Source organism: Aedes albopictus, chromosome 3, assembly GCF_035046485.1.
Source record: "Aedes albopictus strain Foshan chromosome 3, AalbF5, whole genome shotgun sequence".
Lineage (NCBI taxonomy): Eukaryota > Metazoa > Arthropoda > Insecta > Diptera > Culicidae > Aedes > Aedes albopictus.
In genome coordinates this window covers 161,282,124-161,307,004 of record NC_085138.1, presented here as the reverse complement: position 1 = coordinate 161,307,004, position 24,881 = coordinate 161,282,124, and the positions used below count along the sequence as shown (strand labels likewise).

Sequence of the window (24,881 nt, the reverse complement as noted above, 5' to 3'; positions counted from 1 at the left end):
GAAGTGTATCCAGAGGTTTTCGAGAGTTTTGAATTGTTCCGCCAGCCCAGAGCAACATTAGAAATTTTTATTGACTTCTTGCAGAAGAATGTTGTTTTGAATTCTGTGTAGAATATTGCTGAGAATATTGCATATTTTCATAATTTGGTGATGATTAACCTGGGCTTGTTAGGGGAATATCTGTAAATAAAAAGAAAATCACGTTAAGTACTGTTCCTTTTAATTCCACTAAGAATTTGCATTCTTTGACAGATACGTATTTCGACCTCAACTGTAAGGTCGTCTTCAGTGTCTTGTACTTGACTCGACTCGAGTCGAGTCGAGTCGAGTCAAGTACAAGACACTGAAGACGACCTTTGAGGTCGAAATACGTATCTGTCAAAGAATGCAAATTCTTAGTGGAATTAAAAGGAACAGTACTTAACGCGATTTTCTTTTTATTTTTCATAATTTGGTATTTTTCAAACTCATAAAGAACTACCGAAAAATATTTAAATTCTCCCAAAACATCTAGGCTAATGGGTAATGGCTTTATTCATTTACGTTTTCAAATTATTCATAGTTGTCAACTTTCTTGAGGGCATCTGGTTTTTGGATTACTTAACTCTAATGTTAATAACAAAACCTTCATGATTCATTTCAGTGTATGGTGGTCACGTACAGCATCAACCACATCAACAGCAGCAGCAGCCACCGCCACAGCATGGCCAGTCTTCAGTTGTAAATAGTAACAATAATATGAACAAGATGAACGGAGACGGTGGAAGGGACATGTCAAATAGCAGTAGCATGAATGTAAATAGTAACACAAAGCCTTTGCCTCAGCGCACCATGCGGCAATATCCGAACGCGGCCACGGTCAATTATAATGAACCGCCGCCATCGTTAGGACCCCAGCAAATGTCTGGCCCCTCGATGCAAACGATGGGCAAGCCACCAATGCATGTGACCCATCAACATCATGCAACTCACATGCCTCCGCCACCAGTCGATACTCAGCAGATCCAGCAGCAACAGGTGGTGATGCAACCCCATCCGGTGGTACTCTCCGCACCCATTATCAGTGTTCCTGGGCCTGGGCCTGCTCCTCCACAGCAACAGCAAATGCAGCAACCTCCGCCGCAGCCGCAGCGCCAGGTTGTGGACAATTTGCGGAAGTTTAGCCAGGACTTCAAGTTAGCACCTCCTCAGCAGCAACCCCCCATGCAAAACGTTCATCAACAACCACCTCCCCAGCACAATGTCCAGCAAATGCAGCAACAGCAGCAGGACCAACCGCCAATGGAATCTTCACCGCCAATCTCACAGAAGCACTCTGAACCTTCGCCACATCAACAGCAAAACCAATCTTCCCAAACTCCTTCGGGAATTTCGATACATCAACCACAACACATGGTTCCAACGCAGCAACCCCAACAGCAGCCTCCATCCCAGCCACCTCAACAGCAACTCCCCCAGCCACAATCCATGCAGCAACAGTCTGCAACGAGTTCGCCGCCACAAACGGCTTCGGTGCTTCACAACACCAGCAGTACCGGCAGTGCCGGATCCATTAGTCAGATGAACACATCATCGAGCAGTAACAGCAGTGCTGCCAACAACAGTTCCCCCAGTTCGCTTAGCAGCCAGAGTCAGAACAGCTCCAGCCTGGACGTCGGTCCCGGCGGAAGCACCTCCAATGTGGACGGTGTGCCGAAACCAGCAGCACCGCCCAAGAAAACGTTCACGCTGAACCCGGCGGCCAAGCCGTTTACACCTCGCAGCCCCAGTACCCCGAATCCGTCGCGGTAAGTATGGAACACGCACACTTAGATGCTTCGAAGGTTATGGTTGCTTTTTCATAGATTCCATGGTTCAATACTATTATTTGTCCAGCTCTAAATTTTACCTTCATTCTGTTGTTTGATCGTTTCCTAATTGTGATGTTTGTACCCGTTGACCTAAAGACCGCCCCAGAAAGTATGGACGCAGTTAGAAAACACTGGCATTTTAAAATTATTGACTAGTAGTTCCTTTTGTAGGCTACATCCTGTTGATCTACCCATTCCTTCAGCATATATATAGCGGTTAATGCGATTCCAACAGTTTGTATCAAAATACATCACCTTTTAGGGGAACATCATCGTAAAAATGTGCACAAATGATGTACATAGCTTAAAAGGACACTTAGGAAATAAGCAAAATGTGTAAAGAGTAAGTGAGAAAACAGTGTAAGCAGCAAGCAGCAAACACGGTGGGGATAACACGTTTGAGCATATACAAAGATTGGGTCAAAAATAAAGATCCTGCTAACCCTCGTTTGGATAAACGTATAATGAAGTCATTTGAGTACAAGAAAAAACTTTCTAACTTACACAGAGCAGCATATGACCAAACAAGTTACCATTTCAAATTCCAAAGATTATCGTGACAAAGAACGTTTGAATATTCGATCCTATAGTAAGCAGCAACAGCCAAAAAATAGCCCGAAACAAGAACCATCGATCAGCCCCAGACAACTGAAGACTAGGTGCGTCCATACTTTCTGGGGCAATCTTTATGTCCTCTATATTCTTGTTGGTAAATCTGAAGTTAAGAGCTGGACAACATATCTCTAACTCGTATTTGTAACATATATGTCTTATAAGAGCACACAAACTGATGCTTGTTTCATTTGGTGGAGATCACTCTCATTTCACGAGGTCAATTCAGCAACAACTAACCAACCAACATCGCCGCACATCCATCGCATTGCATCTTCGAACTTGAACTGCTCGAAGGCTGGGAACTCATCCAAGTACTAATCTGGTTTTCCGTTACCGTTACTCTCTAAAAGTCACACGTCTTCTAGCCCACACACCCCGCAGACGCCTGGACCGGTAATGCAGCAACAGCAGCAGTCACAGCCGCAGCAACAGCAACAACCCCAGGGCAACTATCCGGGCCAGCAGCACATGCCCACCCATCAGCAGATCTACGTACCGACGTACGTGATGCCCCCGCAGACCGCATTCCAGACGGCCCAGCAGCACCCGCATCCAGGACAGGCGCGCATCCGGAAAGGTGGTAATAGTTGTTTACATTTATATCTGATCGTAAGAGTTCAAGGATTAACTTGAATCGGCTTTGCTAGAACAACATTTATTCGACAAACTTTATTTCAGCAATGTAACTTGGTCATTACGACCCAAGCAGACTTAACATATTCACCAATTGTACCAATTGTACCAAAGCATCTTCATAATAATCTACATCATAGGTATTTCTCTATTGTGTAGATAAAGTTTCAAATTCGTCAAGACATTGCATCAAAAAATGCAGCCATGAACTTCCCCAGGAGCTCAGACATTGCAGGCTAAACATGTCTAAAGGTCCTATCTGCAGAAGAGAACCTCTCTTTGGTTTCCCTCTCTTTCGTTAATATCTCAGCTGTTTATTTGCATTATGATAGTATCCTTGCCTTGAACGATGGTCAAAATAATCGTCTTTTGATTTGTGCTACAAAAATAGTTGAAAAGTGTACCATTATACTGCAATAATTGAAAGAGAAAATGAACAAAGAGAACCTCTCAAATGCAGATAGGACCTATTGAAATGTTTGGCCTGATTCATCCAGAAGTTCCTCGAAGAATTGCGATTCAGAAGCTCCACTAGGGATTAGGTAATTGAGAGATCCTTTAGAAAATAATTTCAAGGATTGGGTGGTACTTCAGAAGTACTTTCTTTAAAGAAGTGACTGATAAGTTCTTCTAAAAATAGCTTCCAGGGTAATGCCTGTAATGTAGTAATGTTTTTTTTTTGAAATTTCTGCGAGTGTTCTAAAAATATTGCTTCCGGAGTTCATGAGCTCCGTTCCAAGATTTTTTCCAAGAGTTAATCTACGAAATGCTCATGATAGTCACCCAAGAATTGAGCCAATGGAAGATTCTCTAAAATATGAAATAAGAATTCTTTTAGAAATTCATCCAAAACATACTAAAGAAAGTGCTTCTGAAGATGCACTCTCTAAATTGCTTCGGAAGTTCCTGAAGAAATTGCCTCAATAGATACTTAGATTTTGACTGAAGTGTTCCTGTAATATTGCTTTGGTAGAATTCCTGGACCCTTAAACTCAAGATTTCTCAAACCCCCCCTTTCCCAATAAACCCTAATTTGATTAATAGACAGATCCATATGAAATACTCAACTAACATTTTCAGCGGTATAAGCTTCAGTCATTTGCTTTCTGTTGTGTAACCATCGAATTGAAGCAGTCAAAGCTGAGTAAAAGGGAAGCTAGTCAAATATAAACCATAAGCTAATACACACTGCAAAACAAGCACCATACAGCTACCAAACTCGGTTTTCAAAAATCAATCACTTGTCACTGGGGCTGCCTTTACTGCACTCTGTTCCAACTCCGGGAGATTTCCCGGAAGATGTGAAAACTTGAACAAATCGAATAGGGGTCCCCACTAACAAAACAGCTGCTACTATACAGCACAATTCCTTATACTGACAAATCCACAAAGCAGAAGCGCTTTGAAGGCCGTTATGCCATATCATTACAGCTAGAAGCTGTAATAAAGAAACTGTTGGTATACCAACACGGCTTGTCGGATGTAAACATTATTGTCAAAACAAACTTCGAGCGCGATATATAGCTACTACACAAATACTTTACAGCTATCTATCTCTGTGCTGTGACATTATTTCGGTTGCTTTTATTGCACTTTAATCCAACTCTGGAAGATTTGCCGGAAGATGTACAAATCGAGTAAGTGTCTCAGCCAACAAAACAGCACATTTTGTAATGTTGCCAAATACACAAAACAGCAGCGCTTAGTTGTTGTTTAAAGAACACTCTTTCAGCTAGAAGCTGTGATGGAAAACCTGTTGGCGCAACCACACAGCTTCTTCAATGTAAACATTGCGTTTGACGTTTTACAAGCTTTTGCAACTACAGGGGATGGCCAAAATGTTTGGGATAGGCAACTTTTTTTCTCCCACAAAAAAATTCAACATGCTGTAACTTTTCATACAGTGCATCAAAACATCTCAAATTTTGACTGTTTGTCAACCTATTATATGTGCATCATTGGTACAAATTTGGGCTCGATTGCTTATTTTTTCGCGAAGTTAGAACCGTTCGGGTAAAACACTTTTATTTAGACAACTAATTTTTGAACTGTCACATCTCGGAAATCAGTGAACCGAATCGAATGAATTTTTGAACGTTTATGAACAATATATTGATACTTAATACGACGTTATAAAATGTAATATTTTTTCACGGCAAATTAAGTTATACCTAGAAATCCTCTACATAGAGATGAGCGGAAGTTACATACGTCGATTCGGCAACGCTGTTTGTTTTGTTTACAACAGCTGCCAACACTTGCTACAAAGCTAGATGTTCAAACTTTGTGCGTGACTTCGTTGTGGTTCAAGTTGTTTTGTTTACATTTTCTAATAATGGTAGAATTTTTTTTTTTCAAAATTTTGTTGAAATAGCGGAGCAATCGAAGAAATCTGAAATTCATTGCAAAAGTGTTACGCTAATCACATCGGCAGAAGTGAAGTAAGAAGCAGCAATGGAAGTTTTTTCGACAAGTTCAGCAACAAAAGTGTCGTCATAAGCATGAGCTTTTGAAAGCAGAATTAATATTTTTTTTATCTTTTTACTAAACATACTTATGCCGCCAATATCTTGATATTAAAAATAAATAATTTTGATTTATTTAGTTCCGATTGCAATACCGTTCAAACGACGCCTTCCTACGAACGATAAGCATGTTCATTTGGCTCACACTTTGACAGTTCTCTCTGCACGATTGGCTCACAATGGCCGCCTCCGCAGATCTCTATAATGTAGGATTACTAGTTATACCGGATTGAAATTTTTACCCATATAGAGGAAAATAAGTCAAATTCACAATACCCCACAAGAATTACTAAATATGTTCTTCCTTCAATCTAAATAGGCTCTAATATATCTGATTAGAAATAACTTGAGAACAGAAGTGGAAAATCTTTGGATATCAACACTAAAATTTATTGGCATTGATGTAAAAAAATTACATTTTTTCGAGAAAAATCCAAAAAGTGTCGATCCTTGATAACTTTTTTCAACGTTTAAAAAGTACCTATGTTTTAAGAGTTTGTGAAGCATTTACATATTGTTAGTGTACGTTCAAAATTTCATTTAATTCGGTTCACTGGTTTCCGAGATATGATAGCTCAAAAATCAGTTGTCTTAAAAATAGTGTTTTACCTGAACGGTTCTAACTTTGCGAAATATTAATCAATAGAGCCCAAATTTGTACCAATGATGCACACATAATTGGTTGACAAACAATCAAAATGAGATTTTTTGATGCATTCTATGAAAAGTTATAGCTTGTTGAGTTTTTTAGTGAGAGAAAAAAAAAGTTGCCTATCCCAAACATTTTGGCCATCCCCTGTAGATGAAGTTGGGTAAGGTTTCTTGTGGCACAATTATGAAGCCTTGTCTGGAGTAAAACAAAACGGGCTGTTTTCTATGTTATTTATATATAGCAGTGTGGCAGCGAGGACATCATCGGGACCAGTGGATACGGAGATCGGGAGTTCGATTCCAAGTAGCGGCAAGTACTTTAATTATTCAATTTTAAAAGTGATAATTCCAGTTCCACATGTATTGATTGCGTCACGGTATCCTTAACCTAATTATATTTAATCGTTTAATTTGGGGATGCCGTAAAACTATTATTTAACAACTGCGAAAAGACTGAAAAAGCGCCTTCTCAAGATGTTATTCAGTAAGTGGTTACATACCTAGGAGCCGAAAAAAGAGCTATGAATAGGTGGCATAGAAGCTGATCGCACAGCATGTACAAGCTGATTAAGTTCGCCAGATTCATTGGTATAGGGCTTGCATAGAAGCTTCCGTCCATATGTACAACACAGTAACTCAGCATCAAGCCGTATTAAGGACGCTTTGTTGACGTTAACATTCACAATGAATGTTAGTTGGGTAGTCATTTTTATCCAATAAGATTTCTTTTATTATTGCAAACGCTTTAGAATTTTTGGCTGAATTGTTGAAATTCAGCAGCTTGTTTTACTTGTACAGTTTCTTCTTATTTTTAAAACTTCTATGATGAAATCAACATGATTTTAAAAATCTTACAAATTTTTAATCTTTGAGAAATTAATTTTAAAAAATAGTTAGTTTTCCAAATATTGAATTCTGAAAACATGATATTAGAGAAGTGTTTCACGATTTTGTCTTGCACACTGTGAAGTGAAAGTTGCCTAAAGTTAAAAAAATACTTTGGTGCGCCGCGACATTTTTGGAAATGTCAAAGGGCGCCGCGATAGCAATGTTGATGGAAACACAAAATAAATAAATATAAAACAAATACCTCGAGGTCTTCCTGGAAGAATCCCCGAAGGTTTTTCATGAAAGATCATTGGAGCATGTCTCGGAGGAATTCTTGGAGGTTTTCGCAGAAGATTCCTTGAAATATTTCATGGAAGAAGCTGTTGTTTAAAAGTATCTCCTTAAAATTTCCTTAAATATTTACCTGGCAAAAGCTCAGGAAAATTAAATAAAAGATTACCTTGAGTTATCCCTGTAGGTTTTCCTAAATTTCTAGAAGATTCTCAGTATGCCTTGAGAATAAACTGAACGATTAAGACGAGCTTGGTGGTTCATATGCAGAAGGTCCTGGGTTCAATCCCTGGCTCGTCCCTTTCCTCCTACTTTGTATCTTTCTATCTATTTTCTCTCTCACTCTCTCTCTCCTACATATACATCTCATGTATATTTAAACAACCGTTTCGCTTCCTTCCAACTCTCATCACAGCACAGTGTCAATCTATCATATAACGCCTACAAGTTATGCAATCAAGCGGACTGTGCCGCTTCAAAGTAATCTTCACACAATCTATCGCTTTACGCCTGGCACCCTTGCACCAATGCATGATCCATGTGCCAAAAACAAACATTTCCCACCAACACACCAACATCCGCATGACCTTGTGCAGGCGCAGAGGATTCAACGGCCTGATGTGGGCAAGCGATTGCAATCATCACTTCCCTCCCCTTCTCCATTGACCTCTGCAACTTGACGCAGCAGGCGCCAGTGTCGCCTAAAAATACAAGACCACCAACGCTCACACACTAAAGATGCCTGTTAGTCCCAAGCAGCTATCTCATTGGTTCCTTGTGTGAGTGTAGCTGATCTGGCGATACTGGAGTTGCAACTGCGGGCGGTCAATCAAGCTCAAGCTCAAGAATAAACGATTAGTTTTTGAAAATGTATAAATAAATCCCTTAGAGAATTTCCATCAGAATATCATGACTCGAAGATTTCCTGGTTCTGAAAGAATTACTGGAAGATTCCTAGGTTTTCTTAAAAGAACTATGATTTGGAATTCAAAGCGCTACCTATTATTGTCACTCACATGTGAAAATCATACCGATATTATGAACAGTAGATTCTACTGCCCCCACTCGCAAACCAGTCCCATTTTGTAAAAAGTAGCAATTGAGAAAACGACATTTGAAGTTTGAAAACTTGTTTTCATATAAATATTTAAAAAAAAATGTGTCTACCATACCAAAACTTTCACAGATTGAATGGCACCTGATTACATAACTATAAAAAAAATGATATGATTGCTACAAAATTGTTCAGTTTAAACTGGACTTCTTTTAAATGGCCAATAGGCATAACAAGGATTACGTACATTCTTACTAAGAAGGCTGTTCTTCATGGCGGCGAACGGCTTTGTACCAAATGACCATTATGCCAAATGACCAATATGCCAATTGGCTGTGTGCCAAACGGTATTATGCTAAATGGGGAAGATCCGACTTGGTATACCCCACTGGGCATAAAGCCAATTGTCATAAAGCCGTATTGCATTATAGTCATTTTGTATGTTTTTTTTTTTCTAGTATGTATTACATAACGTCGCACAATGGGGAAAAACCCATGAAAACCAGGAAAAAAATCAATAACTTTTGTCGCAGTGGAGTGAAAATTGCAAACAAAATCATTTCCGCTTGGAAAATGTCTGATAAATCGAATGGAACTAGTGTCGATCACCGCACGAAACTGTATGTCGACCTACAGAGTCGATTTATCATCGGATTCTTGATTTTTCATACTAAAAGATGCGTTTTAACAGTATATCTCATAAAATATATTGAAATTATGAGTTTACTCTGGCATACAAATGCTTTAGAATGTACACAAGTAGTATTCGACATAAATATTTTTTATGTCGACTCAAGTTGGTTATTTTGGCGGAATTGATCGATTTTCATACAAAAATTCATCATTCTGTCGTAGTTTACTCGGAAAACTAAATTATTTTCAAAGAAAATGTCTGGTAAATCAACTGAAACTAGTGTCGTTTACCGGATGATACTGTACAGGGGATGGCCAAAATGTTTGGGATAGGCAACTTTTTTTTCTCTCACAAAAAAGTTCAGCATGCTATAACTTTTCATAGAGCGCATCAAAAAATCTCAAATTTTGACTGTTTGCCAACCTATTATATGTGCATCATTGGTACAAATTTGGGCTTGATTGATTAATATTTCGTAAAGTTAGAACCGTTCGGGTAAAACACCTTTTTTTAGACAACGCATTTTTGAGCTGTCATATCTCGGAAACCAGTAAACCGAATTGAATGAAATTTTGAACGTACACTAACAATATGTAAATGCTTCAAAAACTATTAAAACATAGATACTTTTTAAACGTTGAAAAAAGTTATCATGGATTGACACTTTTTGGACTTTTCTCGAAAAAATGTAATTTTTTTACATTAATGTGAATAAATTTTAGTGTTGATATCCAAAGATTTTCCACTTCTGTTCTCAAATTATCTCTAATCAGATATATTAGAGCCTATTTAGATTGAAGGAAAAACACATTTAATAATTTTTGTGTGGTATTGTTAATTTTACTTATTTTCCTCTATATGGGTAAAAATTTCAACCCGATATAACTTAATTCGCCGTGAGAAAATATTACATTTTATAACGTCGTATTGAGTATCAATATATTGTTGATAAACATTAAAAAATTCATTCAATTTGGTTCACTGGTTTCCGAGTTATGACAGCTCAAAAATGAGTTGTCTAAAAAATAGTGTTTTGCGCGAACGGTTCTAACTTCGCGAAAAATGAATCAATCGAGCCCAAATTTGTACCAATGATGCACACATAATAGATTGACAAACAGTCAAAATTTGAGATTTTTTGATGCACTCTATGAAAAGTTACAGCATGTTGAATTTTTTTGTGGGAGAAAAAAAGTTGCCTATCCCAAACATTTTGGCCATCCCCTGTATGTCGACCTACAGAGACGATTTATGACCGGATTCTTGATTTTTTGAACTAAAAGATGTGATTTGTCAGTATTTCTCATACTATTTATGAATTAACTCTGGCATACAAATCCTTTAGAATGTACACAAGTAGTATTCGATATAAATATTGCTTTATGTCGACTCAATTATTATTTTAACGAAAATGATCGATTTTCATACAAAATCTCATAATTCTGTCGTTGTTAACTAGGATATTTTGAATTTACTCTGACATACAATTCCTTTAGAATGTACACAGGTAGTATTCGATATAAATATTTTTTATGTCGACTCAAATTGATTATTTTGGCGAAAATGATCGGTTTTCATATAAAAATTCATAATTCTGTCATTGAACACTAAATCGTTTCCGCTAAGAAAACGGCTGGTAAACAGACTGGAACTAATGTCGTTTACCAGACGAAACTGTATGTCGACCAACAGAGTCGATTTATCATCAGATTCTTGATTTTTCATACTGAAAGATGCGTTTTGTATTAAAATTATGAATTTATTTTGACATACAAATACTTTTGAATGTACACAAGTAGTATTCGGTACAATTTGTTTATGTCGACTCCAGTAGGTTGTTTTGGTGAAAATGATTAATTTTCTTACAAATGATTAACTTTCATACAAATTAATACTTGTAATAGTTAATAAAGAAGTAAATATTTGAAAACATTTGAATTTTGAACATATGTATGGTAAGTGGGGGCAGGATGGGTCACCTAAGAAACGGACCCCTATAACTGTCTGAATATAAATTGCATTTCTCTGTATTCTACCACGACTCTCAGATACAATAGTCAGCTATGATATAAAAGTATAGAAAGGTCATAAAGTTTGAAACCTGCTTCTTGACAAGCAATTTTCAAAACATGACCCATCTTGCCCCACCTCATTTTTACGGGGGCAAGATGGGTCAGCTATCAGAAAACTCGATTTTTCTCCAACAAAAAATACTATATCTTCTATTTTTTCTCTATACATCTAAGCTTCACAGACGTAAAGATTACATGAAAAAAGTGTTGAAACATATCGGTAGATTATTCTCAGAACTAGAAGATTTTTGTTCAGGTAGCCATAAACGAACTTTGAAAACCTATATTTTTTGTAGGAAAATTTCAAAAATAGTTTCACAAGATCTCAGTGCTCTAATTGGTTCGATAATGTAGGTCACAGAATAGCCTTTCAATGAAGAATAAAACATTTTCAAAAACTATGCAAACATACCGAAAAATTAGGGTGACCCATCTTGCCCCGTCTACACAATACACGTAGTTATATGAAATGTATAGCATAAGAAGTATAACGAAAAAATATTTTATTTTTTTCTGTGCAAGGAACGTAAAGAATTTTCAAAACAATATATCACTTTTTTGTGTATCCACTTCGTTCATCTGGGAAAATTATTGAAAGATTCAAAAAATATATAGTACGGTTGAAAACGGTACTGACCCATCTTGCCCCCTGACCCATCTTGCCCCCACATACCATACACTGTAATTACTTCTGTACTCCAAATTTCTCTCTCTCACTATCTTCTTGGCATAACGTCCTCACTGGGACGAAGCCTGCTTCTCAGCTTAGTGTTCTATGAGCACTTCCACAGTTATTAACTGAGAGCTTCCTCTGCCAATGACCTTTTCGCATGTGTATATCGTGTGGCAGGCACGAAGATACTCTATGCCCAAGGAAGTCAAGGACATTTCCTTCACGGAAAGTTCCCTGGAGCAATCTGGAAACGAACCCGTCTCCCGAAAATCCTAAAGTATTTTCTCCGGAAATTCCTTCAGGATTTGCTACGGAAATTTCTCCAGGATTTCCTCAGGAAATTCCTACAGCATTTCCTCAGAAAATTTCTCCAGGATTTCCTCAGGAAATTTCTCTAGGATTTCCTCAGGAAATTTCTCCAGGATTTCCTCAGGAAATTTCTCCAGGATTTCCTCAGGAAATTCTTCCAGGATTTCCTCAGGAAATTCTTCCAGGATTTCCTCAGGAAATTCCTCCAGGATTTCCTGCGGAAATTCCTCCAAGATTTCCTTCGGAAATTCCTTCAGGATTTCCTTCGGAAATTCCTTCAGGATTTCCTCCGGAAATTCCTCCAGGATTTCTTTTGGAAATTCCTCCAGGACTTTCTTCGGAAATTCCTCAAGGTTTTATTCCGGAAATTCCTTAAGAATTTCATCCGGAAATTCCTTAAGGATTTCATCTGGAAATTCCTCAAGAATTTCCTCCGAAAATTTCTCAAAGGATTCCTCCAGGAATTCCTTCGGAAATTTCTTCAGGATTTCCTTTGGAAATTCTTCCAGAATTTTTTTCGGAAATTTCTCAAGGATTTCTTCCGGAAGTTCCTTAAGGATTTCATCCGGAAATTCCTCAAAGATTTCATCTGGAAAATCCTCAAGGATTTCCTCCGCAAATTCCTCCAGGAATTCCTCCGGAAATATTTCTGGAAATCTTCCGAAAATTTCTTCAAGATTTCTGCAGGAATTCCTTCAGGAATTCCTCCGGTAATTCCTCCAGGAAGTCTTCCGGAATTTTCTCCAGGAATTCCTTCCGGAAACTGTCAGAGGATTTTCCTGGGAAAATTCCTGGAAGAATTCCAGGAGGAATTTCCGGAAGACTTTCTGGAGGAATTACCTGAGGAATCCCTGCAGGAAATCCTGAAGATTTCCTGGAATAATTTCCGGAGGAATTCCTGGAGGAATTTCCGGAGGAATTTGCGGAGGAAATCCATGAGAATTTTCCAGATGAAATCCTTGAGGTATTTCCGGATGAAATCCTTAAGGAATTTCCGGAAGAAATCCTTGAGAAATTTCCGAAGAAAATTTTGGAAAAATTTCCAAAGGAAATCCTGAAGAAATTTCCGGAAGATTTCCTGGAACAATTTCCGGAGGAATTCCTGGAGGAATCCTTTGAGGAATTTGCGGAGGAAATCCCTGAGGAATTTCCAGATGAAATCCTTAAGGAATTTCCGGGTGAAATTCTTAAGGAATTTCCGGAAAAAAAACCTTGAGGAATTTCCAAAAGAAATCCTGGAAGAATTTCCGGAGGAAATCCTGAAGGAATTTCCGAAGGAAATCTTGAAGGAATTTCCGAAGGAAACCCTGGAGGAATTTCCGGAGAAAATCGTATTCCCGGAAGAATTCCTGGAGGTATTTGCGGAAGATCTCCTGGGGGAATTTCCGGAGGAATTCCTGGAGGACTTTCCAGATGAAATCCTGGAGGAATTTCCGAAGGAAATCCTGGAGGAATTTCCGAAGCAAATCCTGGAGGAATTTCCGAGCGAAGTCCTGGAGGAATTTCCGGAGAAAATACTTAAGGAATTTCGGGAGAAAATCCTTGAAGATTTTTCGAAGGAAATCTTTGAGGAATTTATGGAAAAAATTCCTTGAGGAATTTCCGGAGGGTGTCCATGAGGAATTTCCGGAGGAATTCTTGGAGGAATTTCCGGAGGAATTCCTGGAGGAATTTGCGGAGGAATTCTTGGAGGAATTTTTGGAGGAAATCCTCGAGGAATTTCTGTCACTAAACTGTCAAAATCACGAATCGACCACTCTTCGTCGGTCGGCTATCGAGCTAGTCGATTTCTGTACTAGCTTTTCTGCTCGACTCTACAGTGATAGCAGGCGAGCCGATTCAATCGACTCGAGTTATAAAATAGCTGTTTATGATATAGAAATCAATTTGGAATACAGTATTTAGGCCCATATAGCCACAGCTGTAAGACATGGCTATCCAGCATGACCATGCCGGGGAGGGGGGGCCTGTTTCGTTACCAGATTGCTCCAGTAACTTTCCGTAAAGGAAATGTCCTTGACTTCCTTGGGCATAGAGTATCTTCGTGCCTGCCACACGATATACACATGCGAAAAGGTCATTGGCAGAGGAAGCTCTCAGTTAATAACTGTGGAAGTGCTCATAGAACACTAAGCTGAGAAGCAGGCTTCGTCCCAGTGAGGACGTTATACCAAGAAGATAGTGAGAGAGAGAAATTTGGAGTACAGAAGTAATTACAGTGTACATATGTTCAAAATTCAAATGTTTTCAAATATTTTCTTCTTTGTTAACTATTACAAGTATTAATTTGTATGAAAATTAATCATTTGTAAGAAAATTAATCATTTTCACCAAAACAATCTACTTGAGTCGACATAAAAAAATTGTACCGAATACTACTTGTGTACATTCAAAAGTATTTGTATGTCAAAATAAATTCATAATTTTAATACAAAACGCATCTTTTAGTATGAAAAATCAAGAATCTGATGATAAATCGACTCTGTTGGTCGACATACAGTTTCGTCCGGTAAACGACATTAGTTCCAGTCTGTTTACCAGCCGATTTCTTAGCGGAAACGATTTAGTGTTCAATGACAGAATTATGAATTTTTATATGAAAACCGATCATTTTCGCCAAAATAATCAATTTGAGTCGACATAAAAAATATTTATATCGAATACTACCTGTGTACATTCTAAAGGATTTGTATGCCAGAGTTAATTTATAAATAGTATGAGGAATACTGATAAATCACATCTTTTAGTACAAAAAATCAAGAATCCGGTCATAAATCGTCTCTGTAGGTCGACATATAGTATCATCCGGTAAACGACACTAGTTTCAGTTGATTTACCGGACATTTTCTTTGAAAATAATTTAGTTTTCCTAGTTAACTACGACAGAATTATGAATTTTTGTATGAAAATCGATCAATTCCGCCAAAATAACCAACTTGAGTCGACATAAAAAATATTTATGTCGAATACTACTTGTGTACATTCTAAAGCATTTGTATGCCAGAGTAAACTCATAATTTCAATATATTTTATGAGATATACTGTTAAAACGCATCTTTTAGTATGAAAAATCAAGAATCCGATGATAAATCGACTCTGTAGGTCGACATACAGTTTCGTGCGGTGATCGACACTAGTTCCATTCGATTTATCAGACATTTTCCAAGCGGAAATGATTTTGTTTGCAATTTTCACTCCACTGCGACAAAAGTTATTGATTTTTTTCCTGGTTTTCATGGGTTTTTCCCCATTGTGCGTCGGATCTTTTGGATTGACTTGCGCTCTTATTGCCGCACTCACATAACGTCGGTTGTTTTTGTTCTTCTCTAAAGTGATCGTTCTTTATAGCACGCCAAATGGAAATTATGCCAAACGACCATTATTGAGGTGTTGTTCTTTGCAAGCCGGTTAATCCATGCAAATATCTTATGTACATTTATTCACATTTTCAACTGACCTAACTTTTCCATTGCCATTGCAGTACCGGTTGCAGCTTCCCAGATTCAGGTCGCAGCAGCCACCGGGCAGCCGCTGATGACGGGCCCCATCCAAATGTTCCCGCCGTATCCGCCGGCGATTCATCATCAGCACTTCCAGACAGCCCCGACGTTCCCGCCTCGGTACGTGTACCACGAGACGGCGCAACCCGCCCAGCTGCAATATCTGACGCCTACCCCGCCGTCGACCACACCCTCGCCCGGTCAGCCCCACCAGCAGTACCACCACGGAACGCAACCCTCGCCAGCGGCCGCCGGACCACCCACGTACGTTCCGGCCCACCAGCACCAGCCCCCACAGTATCCGGTGGTGTGTCCAATGGTGGCCGCACCCCCGCAAATCATTCCCACAATCTACCAGAACATGACCCAGGCGGCCCCTCCCCAGAACCACCACCAGCAAAACCTGCACGTGATGCACGTAGCGCAACATCCATCCGCTCAGTAGCATAAGTTCAACGCCAGCAGCAGCAATAACATCAGCAGCAGCAGCCACAGCAGTAGCAACAGCAGTAACAGCCACCACCACCACCATCATCATCACCCACACCACCACAGCCACCATCAGCATCCGGGTGGCGCCATGGGCAGCGCCGGCGGCTTACCGTACGGTGGACCGGGAAAGCCAATGATCAAGAACTGATGGGAAACCACCACGACGGCGTAGGTTTGTGTTTTTTGCGAGGAGGGGAGAATTCATTGTTGAAAATCTGTTTGTATCATTGCGCGCGTATTAGAGGAACCAGTGGTGTTCATGTAGTAGCTAGGGCTACTACTATTGTGAATATTGTGCAGAAGAAGAATCAGCGGATCAGCATCGTGTGCGTGTGTTGGGAGAGTCAACCCGCTCCTCTCTCTGTACGGAGCACAAATACGGGGGGTATCACAGAATGTCACTTTGTCCGGGAGAAATTTGGGGGCTTGTTCTCCCATGTGATGGCAAAGGTTGTGAAACAAAGCATTATATAACAGCAAATGTTAAAATCGTCGCTTAGAAGTATTTCCGATGGGATAACTCGAGAAAAGTCCGTATGTTATTACTTCAAATAAGAAAAATTACCTATTCTGGGCCGTTTTGTTCTCTTCGTCGTAGGGTTTTTTTTTTGAAACCTATTATTTTATTTATTTATTTATTTATTTGGGGCAGGGAAAAGCCGATGGGAGCGGAATTCCTTTCGAATCACTTCTCCCAAAGGCATAAAACCTACCCTTCTTTTTAAATAACATTTACAAAAAACTTTACACTTCCAGTGAGAAAAAGATCTCTTTAAAGGAAGGCTATTGAACTCAGAGTTGGTCTCAAATCCTTCCCAACTAAGCTGAATGATACATATGGCCAGATTTCATGCAATTTGGCTAACAAAAACCCCCCATGACGAAGAGAACAAACCTGCCGATAATACCCATTGTCACCCTAGATCAAACCCCGAATCACTTTTTTTATCTTCTTTCTCGGGTTAATGTGTAATTTGGATGTCACCTATTTGATTTACAAGATGAGTCTGTACCAAGTCCTTCTACATTGTTTCCGGATTGTTTCGGAATCGCATATCGAAGCGAGAAATCTCGACTCGAATGAAGTAACTCTCCATTTGATTTACACGGTGAGTCTCTCAATTCGAGTCGAGATTTCGCACTTCGATATACGACTCCGAATGTTCTCTCGTCATTCCATTCGCAGAGTTAGTACAACTGGAGCCTCTCAAGCTAATGTCTGAGCTGCCCCAGGTGATATGATGAGAATTAGCATCACTGCCAACAATTAGCGGGATGCCTTTTGAAGTACAGTTTGCCTTGTTTGTTGACTTGTTTGGAAGCATCCGTAGGGGATGGTCCATCGCTCGGCAAATAAACCGAACAATAGATGTTTTTTCTTTTGATCAATTGTGATAGCACTACATCTCTGGTGGTTAGTTTAGAGATGGGTGTAGCAACGATTGCGTAGTTGACAAGCACACATGTTCGAGGCATGATACGTGAGTTTGCCATTTTATTTTTACTGAAAGTAGCAAACACCGGGTTCACAAGATTTCCTAGATAGAAATTCCCCTTGTGAAAGTCAGATTCTTGGACTAAATCCACTTGGATTATACCATTTTGCATAAGTCCGCAAAGATTGAACGTTGCTGTTCTTTCGTGCTATAGATTAATCTGACCTATTTTAACCGTAGCCACTACCCAAACTAGGCAACGCTTTACAATCACAGCACGAAAAGAACAGCTACAATGGAACCATACCGGTATCGATTGGAATACACCAAAAGCGATGATACCCCGAATACACTATGAAAATTGCATAATGCGAAACCATGTAGGTTAAAGTTGAAACTAAAATTCCGCCCTTATTCAGCCTCAATATTAAGACTGAAGAAAGGCGGCTGATTGTCTCGAGGAAAGACAAGGTCCACAGTTTCCACGGAATAGTTCCTTCGAAGATTTCTCTCAGTGACGGAATATCATAGAAAAAACACTTATAGAAATGCCAAAAGAAAGTCCGGAAAAAATCTTGGAAGAAAGTCCAGGATAAAACGTGAAAATCTTTGAGAGACATCCCCAGATAAAACCCGGAAAGAATCTTATAAGAGAAGTTGTCATGTTTTACGATTCTATCCTACTAGTTGAACCATAAATCCCCAAGTTTCCCCTGTGACAAAGTGACATTTTGAGCAACCCCAAGAAAAAAAAAGTTCAAGAACACTCTCTGAGTCGGAGTTGTAGCTTCTTTTCTCAGTTGTTTGATTGTTTTGCGGCGCATGTATAAGTTATATAGTACTATTACTATTGTAAACTCTAGTAAGTAGCTATGTCAAAAAAAAGCTGTTAGGAAGTGAGCAAGCAGGCGGCAGCAGCAGCAGCGTGTCGGTCGGAGCTGATCGACACACAGAAGGATTGCGCGGATGGTGGGCGATGGAACTACTAGGAGTAGGGCTAGTGTTGCATTTCTTATTTATTTTTAAGTGTTTTCGGAGCCGCTGCAGAAGATGATGGACGCCCCGGGGGCGTCTGAGTGTTTGATGGAGATAACACACAAATACACGAAGGGCAGTAGAAGGAGGTGAAGATCTAGGCATTATCAATTTCATTGCCAAGTACTATTGGCTAGGCCAACGGCAGTATAGGAATATAAAATGGAATGGAAGAAAGTGAGATGCGTAGTGAATGAAACAAGAAGAAAGAGATGGGAGGATGCGTTTCCGTGAAACAAATAGAACCGCAAATGGAGAAATCCGAGAATTGTAAAAATAGGAGAAGGCGGAAAAGTATAATCGATGAATATGTGGGAAACCGTGAAATCCTGAGAGCAAACTAAGGGGTAGCAGGGATCTTGTGACAGGTTTTTATTTCATCTTTTATTTGGCTTATCAAATCTGTCAAGCTTGAGCATTGATACTCGTCGGAAAATTAGAAGCTGGGACTCCTTGACTTTATAGCCGTGGCTATATGGGCCCTGTAGAAGTTCTTCCAGGCATTTATTCAAGAGTGCTCTCCGGGATTTCTCTTTGAGTTCTTCGCGGGATTTCCTTCGAAGTTTCTCCCGAGATTAATCTTGAAGGTTCTTGGACTAGTTCTGCGAATTTTCTTATATTTCGTTCCAAATCTACTCCCAGATTTTTTGCCGAGATGTCTCAGGACTCCTCCAACAGGTCTGCCGGAGTTTCTCGCAAGATTTTACTTGATTGTTTCCGCCCTTCTGAAATTTCTGTTAAAGTCCAAGAAATGTGTTGATGAAATTCTTGGGTCTTGTAAAATTGTGGAGAAATATTTGTTGAAATACTAGAAAGGACGTGGGATCTTATTAGGAGAGCATTTTGGAAGAATTTTAGAATTTCTAGGCGCATTTCCGGCAGATTGAAAGTCCTTGACAATATTTCTGACGGAATACAGTTACACTTGGCAAATCTGGCTAAATTTTTAGTAAGACTTTGATATACTCAGTGTTTAGATTATCCCTGGACTTTTTAGAAACGAAACTACTTCTGGAAAATTTGTTTAAGGTGCATAACGAAGCCATACATCGTATTTTGAAAAGGGCAAATCTAAAGATTCAAACATTAACTTACTCTGAAAGTCGATCAATTGATCACTCGCTAGTGTTAACCATTCGATTAACTTTCCGATGGAATACGATATTTGGTTCTTCAGATTATTGTGCTCTTGCAATTTTAAGTTTTTTTACATCGTTATAGGTATGTATGATCATCTCAAGATCATGCGACACTAAATTCTAAACAGATAAATGTGCTCATTCTGCGAATTGAGTGACGTGACAAAAATCGGACTCGTATATCGAGGTGAGATATCTCGACTCGAATGAGGTGATTCTCCATTTGATTTACACGGCGAGCGACAAAAAATATTTGTGCTCATTCTGCGAATGGAGTGACGTGACAAAAGTTACATATAGAGGTGAGATATCTCGACTTGAATGAAGTGGCTCTACGTGTAAATCAAATGGAAAGTCACTGTTCGTTTTTTTTTCTTTTTTAATCTAGGTTTAATTAGAGATTTCAAACGAGATGGTGGATGGTTCTAGATGTGGTTGGTTTTGATTCGGGAGTGGGCAGGTTTTAGTTGATGCGCTGGCTTAGGTCGTCAGTTTTCTTCTGCGGGACACCTGGCAAGGGGAGGCCTGGACGTGTTGAGGTGGAAGAGCTCGACGGTACATTAAGTGCCGGAGCAATTGATACACCGGAGGCTCCTGATTTGGCCTTGTCCAAGAGGACTTGTCGAGCATTAGTGAGGAATCCCATTCCCTCGGCCTTCAACTTTTGCTGGAAAACATTGGATTGAGCATCAAGGGATTCTGCCCATCCATACTCGGTGCGAGTCTTTAGGAAGATCTCAGCCATGGCAAACCCAGTGGCCATATCAATCTTCAAAATGCGAGCTGGAGAGACAATGTCCCATAGTTCATCTGTCAAAGAGGTATTGGTGGCGGACAATGCGACGAATAGACATGTGGCAATGGGCATGGAGGTATACGACAAGTTGGCAAGAGCAGTATCACTTAGCAGCCGGCAAAAAATCCACTTTTTGTTAGGTCTTTCGGCCCATATGCACATATTCAACAATGAAAGGTCCGAGGGCCGGGATAGATATCTTCTTTAGGAAGTCCTTTCCCGACATTAGGAACTTTTCGTGGGCCTTAACAAACCACCCGATTGCTCCTAACCCAGTGTAGGATAGCGACAAAACACAGGCCGCCTTCCAAAAACCGGCTACAGCCTCATTGGTGGCTTCAGAAAACCCTTCAATGAAGATGACAGCCAACTGTTTGGCAAGTGGAGTGCCCTTGGTTATGAACCCTTTGAAGGCCTTCGTAAACCTAAAATGTGGGGGAACAAAGACTTCGGCTACAATTAGTTCTGTGCTGGAAGGTCCAAATAGGTTTACCAACCTCTCCTTTGTTGTTCGTTGAATGTGGTTTGCAACATCAAATTCATCTTTAGTCATGAGCCGGAGACAATTCCCCATCATAAATGCATTATGGTTTATGGCCATGACCATGTTCTGCCTATCAATATCTCCGGCTTCCCTAGCGGCAACTTGTTTCGATAGTAGGTCAGAGTAAAATTTAACCCATTTGCAGCATTCGTCTCGGTTTATGGTATGGTTAACTTGGCGAACCTCAACAACCGCCGAGGCTGTTGGAACATTTCCCCTCTTACTTAAAAACTCCCATGTGGTCGGCAAAACAACAACAGTGCTGCCTCCTGAGGCCACATTCTTAAGATCGGCTTGGCTGGCAGAGGAGCTTGCTTCCTCCACAGCTGCATTACACAGAGTGTTTGGAAGGATTTTAGATCCGTTTATTTCAGCGTAACTGAACACACCATGGTAAGACGAGTATATCTGCTCTTTGCAAACGGCTTCAGCCCCTGAGTACCACTTCCAAAACTGGAGGGCATGTCCCGCTGCCATTGAAATGTCGCAACGTTCAAATTTTGGATTAGCATTCAAGTAGTTGGCGTAATCCTGCTCGGTCCAATCCGTTGGCTCAGGGACAGCTGTCACCTTCTCTGGGTCTTTAACCAAACTTTGAGTAGCAAGCCTGAACCTCTCAATATCAGGAAGAGCCTTCAACTGTGCCCGAGTATAGTCAGTTAATGTTCGATTTGCTGGATCCACATTGAATATGAGAATGATCTTAGCATCTGACTATCCCAAAACTGTAACTTTGTTTTTAATAACATCCGACCGAACAGTCACCTCTTTCGTGTCGAGATTTTTCACCTCGATGTACGACTCCGACTTTTATCACGTCACTCCATTCGCAGAATGAGCACATTTATGCAAAATCATGTCTTCTCCTGCCTGTTGGGGACTGTTCCAGCTTCGATAGATTCTAGCAACATTCTAGTAATCATTATGATGGTTGCCACAACCACTTCAAAACTAATCGATGTTTGATTTGTTGCTTGGGCGTTCTTTATCCCCTCTGTCAATAAGGTAAGAAATATGAAACTGCAGAAGCCAACATACCCCCTATACACCAAAGCTCTGGCTTAGTTTGCCTCAGGATCAAATAAGAACCGAATGGAACGGTATAGAACGAAACACGAATTAGGACGTTGAAATTGTAGGAAAACTCCGAAAAAGGTCCTTAGGTAAATCAATTTGAACACAACCTTGCCCATACCGGAATGGAACAAAAGCAACAAAACAAAAAATGGACAACAATAGAGAGTTGTTCCCCGACAGTAGGGAACAGTTGAACACGACTCTGAAAATATAGTTTTTAGCGAAGTAGGTAGTTGGATGCAAATGTTTGCGTATGGATGAGAAAACTCAAACGGAAGCGATATTTCTTTCCCGAAACACGAGGAAAGACTATCCTGCCGAGAAGTGCAAGTGAGTCTGTAAAAACGGAATGTTTATTATACACAGCAAAAAACATGAGAAATTGTTGCGCGCGAAAAACTATGAGTGGTCGAGAATAGTAGAAAAAAATTGAACACAAGGAGAAGAAGTATCGAATGTTGATGAGCAGCAGAAGTTGAAGCGATGTCGAATAAACCCTTAGCCAATAAAACAAATGTAACTTATTGAATTTGAAAGTCTAGCGAAAGGAAACGAAGCATGGACGGTCGGAAGTGTTGAAGTGAGAGCAGTGATACACAAATACATGTACAGAAAAGAGACGCGACACAGTAACCGGTGCTAAAGTACTGTGGTCGAAAACAAAACAATGCGAATAAGTTGTCAAACGGCAGTATAAGACAGTGGAAGAAACCAAAAGAAAGAACAGAAAACGGAAACAACATAACATGTTAAACATGTTAAATCAAAATAGGAAATCAAGAAACAAGAAACAGAAGAAAAAAGAGCGGAAAGCCGCTCAGAAGAAGCAAATTAATAACGAAACTATAAAAGCAAAACAAAGATCCATAAAAGTGCACAAATTGTGCGAAGATCAAACGAACAGTCAGGTTTGTTTTAGATAAACTGATTTGAAGGATCGTCGTGAGATAGAAAAAAAGACTCAACCGCGCGAAAACTTTGCATAGGTAATAATCTGAAACAGTTTGAGCGGAACAGAAACAAAAAAAATCGCTTTCAACTCCAATTTTCAGTTCAGTTTAACGTGTCAATATTTCAGTTTTGCGACGTGTTTGTCTGGAAGCAAGAAACTCAAATCCGCCTTAACATCATCGGCAACACTAATTGGTTGACATCACACCACAATCACACCAACAAAATTCATCTGGATCCAATCCCACACACACCAACTACAGCAAAAAAAACAAACAAAATCACAACACAATAGTTCAGCTGACGCAGCAGCATCGATCATCAAAATCAAAGGCAAGGATCGCTAAATGAAAGTTATTGAAAACTGACATTTTTGTTGGTCTATTCTTTTTTTGTTTGCCCCCCACCACCCTGAACATGTTCCTCGAGTGACTTAAGAGAAAAGAAAAAGAAATCGAAAGTGATTTTTTCGTACCATCGTGATGGGTGCTGCACATAATAATAGCTGGATAATGAACTCGAAAACGAAGTGTGCATTTTTTGAGAGCAAGGCAAGCTCGAGGAACTGGACAGAAATATTGTTTTTATGATTAAAACATCATTATTTTAAGTGAAATAGAGAAAAAAAAACTGAAAATAAAACAAAAAAAAATCGCTAAACAAAACCGAAAATTTTCAACGGAATATTGCTTGTATGCCGAAATTTAGTCCAATTAAATTTGATTGATAGGGTCTTGTACCATTTGGGCAGGTGTACCTATTTTGGGCACTTGCCGCTATACCTATAACTAAGTCAATTTCAAACCGATTGATTTGAGTTTTTGTATACACAGGTACTTTTAAACTCAATTTTGAATTCTTTTTCATCTCCTATTTCATGCGCTCTTTCTGTTGTTGTCAGAGAGTGAAGAGAGAAACAGCCCAACTTTTGCAGTTTCGTGCGCCAAGCCAACACTGAGTTTCTAGCACAGTACTCAAATTTCGGCACCAACATTTCAAAAGGGCGTAACTGCATTTTGAAACAAACCACTTTTTCACATCTGTGGGTCATATTTTAAGTTTCCCATGAAATTCACAAACATTACTAGACAGAGAAATGGCTCTTCTTTCCTGTACTGGCGGTGATTTGCATGGCGGCATTGAAATACGATCCACAGATGTGAAAGAGGGATTTGTTTCAAAATACAGTTACGCCCTTTTGAAATGTTGGTGCCGATTTGAGTGAATACAACCTAGTCAAAATTTCGGTTGGGTGGAAAAAACTTAAAATTAGGTATTTTTTCACATGGAAGCAAGCGGGAACAACCCAACAAAAACATCGATTCCATCAACTCAAAATTGGCTTGACGCACGCAACCCCGAAGTTGGGTGGAGAGAACTCACTGTTCGAGCCCAGCGGGGTGGGTCGAAAAGCAGCGGACTGTATGGTCAATTTTGCGGGGGCAAACACGGCGGAACACTTCGCGACGGGAGGATCACTCTCGCGGAAGGGGATTTGGCAAGGGCCAACTTTTCTAGGGTGGAGAAAACCAGAACACGGAACGGCTACGCTTACACATTAGATTTATTTCTCTTCTTCACTTCTACATTAATTTTGTAATTTTAACTTTCACTGCTGCGGCTGTGACGCGACCGATCGGTAGTGCGGTTGAAACTTGTCTGATGCAACCGTTGCGGCTGCTGTTGGTTGGAGGTCGGTGAGGAAAAACGAAGCGACATACGTTCGCTGTGTCGAACTGGGTAGCGGACGCGTGGCGCACGCTGATTGGGTGTAGG

The 24,881-nt window shown here is 39.8% G+C and overlaps 1 protein-coding gene across 2 annotated transcripts in view; it reads left to right on the top strand.

Moving 5' to 3' along the window:
- Positions 1–16,443, top strand: part of LOC115254267 (ataxin-2 homolog) — a 72,199-nt gene extending 55,756 nt beyond the window's left edge. For both annotated transcript variants that reach the window (XM_062858059.1, XM_062858060.1), the window contains 3 exons: positions 644–1,787; positions 2,816–3,045; positions 15,617–16,443. In XM_062858059.1, the coding sequence (XP_062714043.1) occupies positions 644–1,787; positions 2,816–3,045; positions 15,617–16,080 (1,838 nt within the window). In that variant the 3' untranslated portion in view covers positions 16,081–16,443. The remainder of the gene's footprint in view (positions 1–643; positions 1,788–2,815; positions 3,046–15,616) is intronic.
- The last annotated feature ends 8,438 nt before the right edge of the window (positions 16,444–24,881 follow it).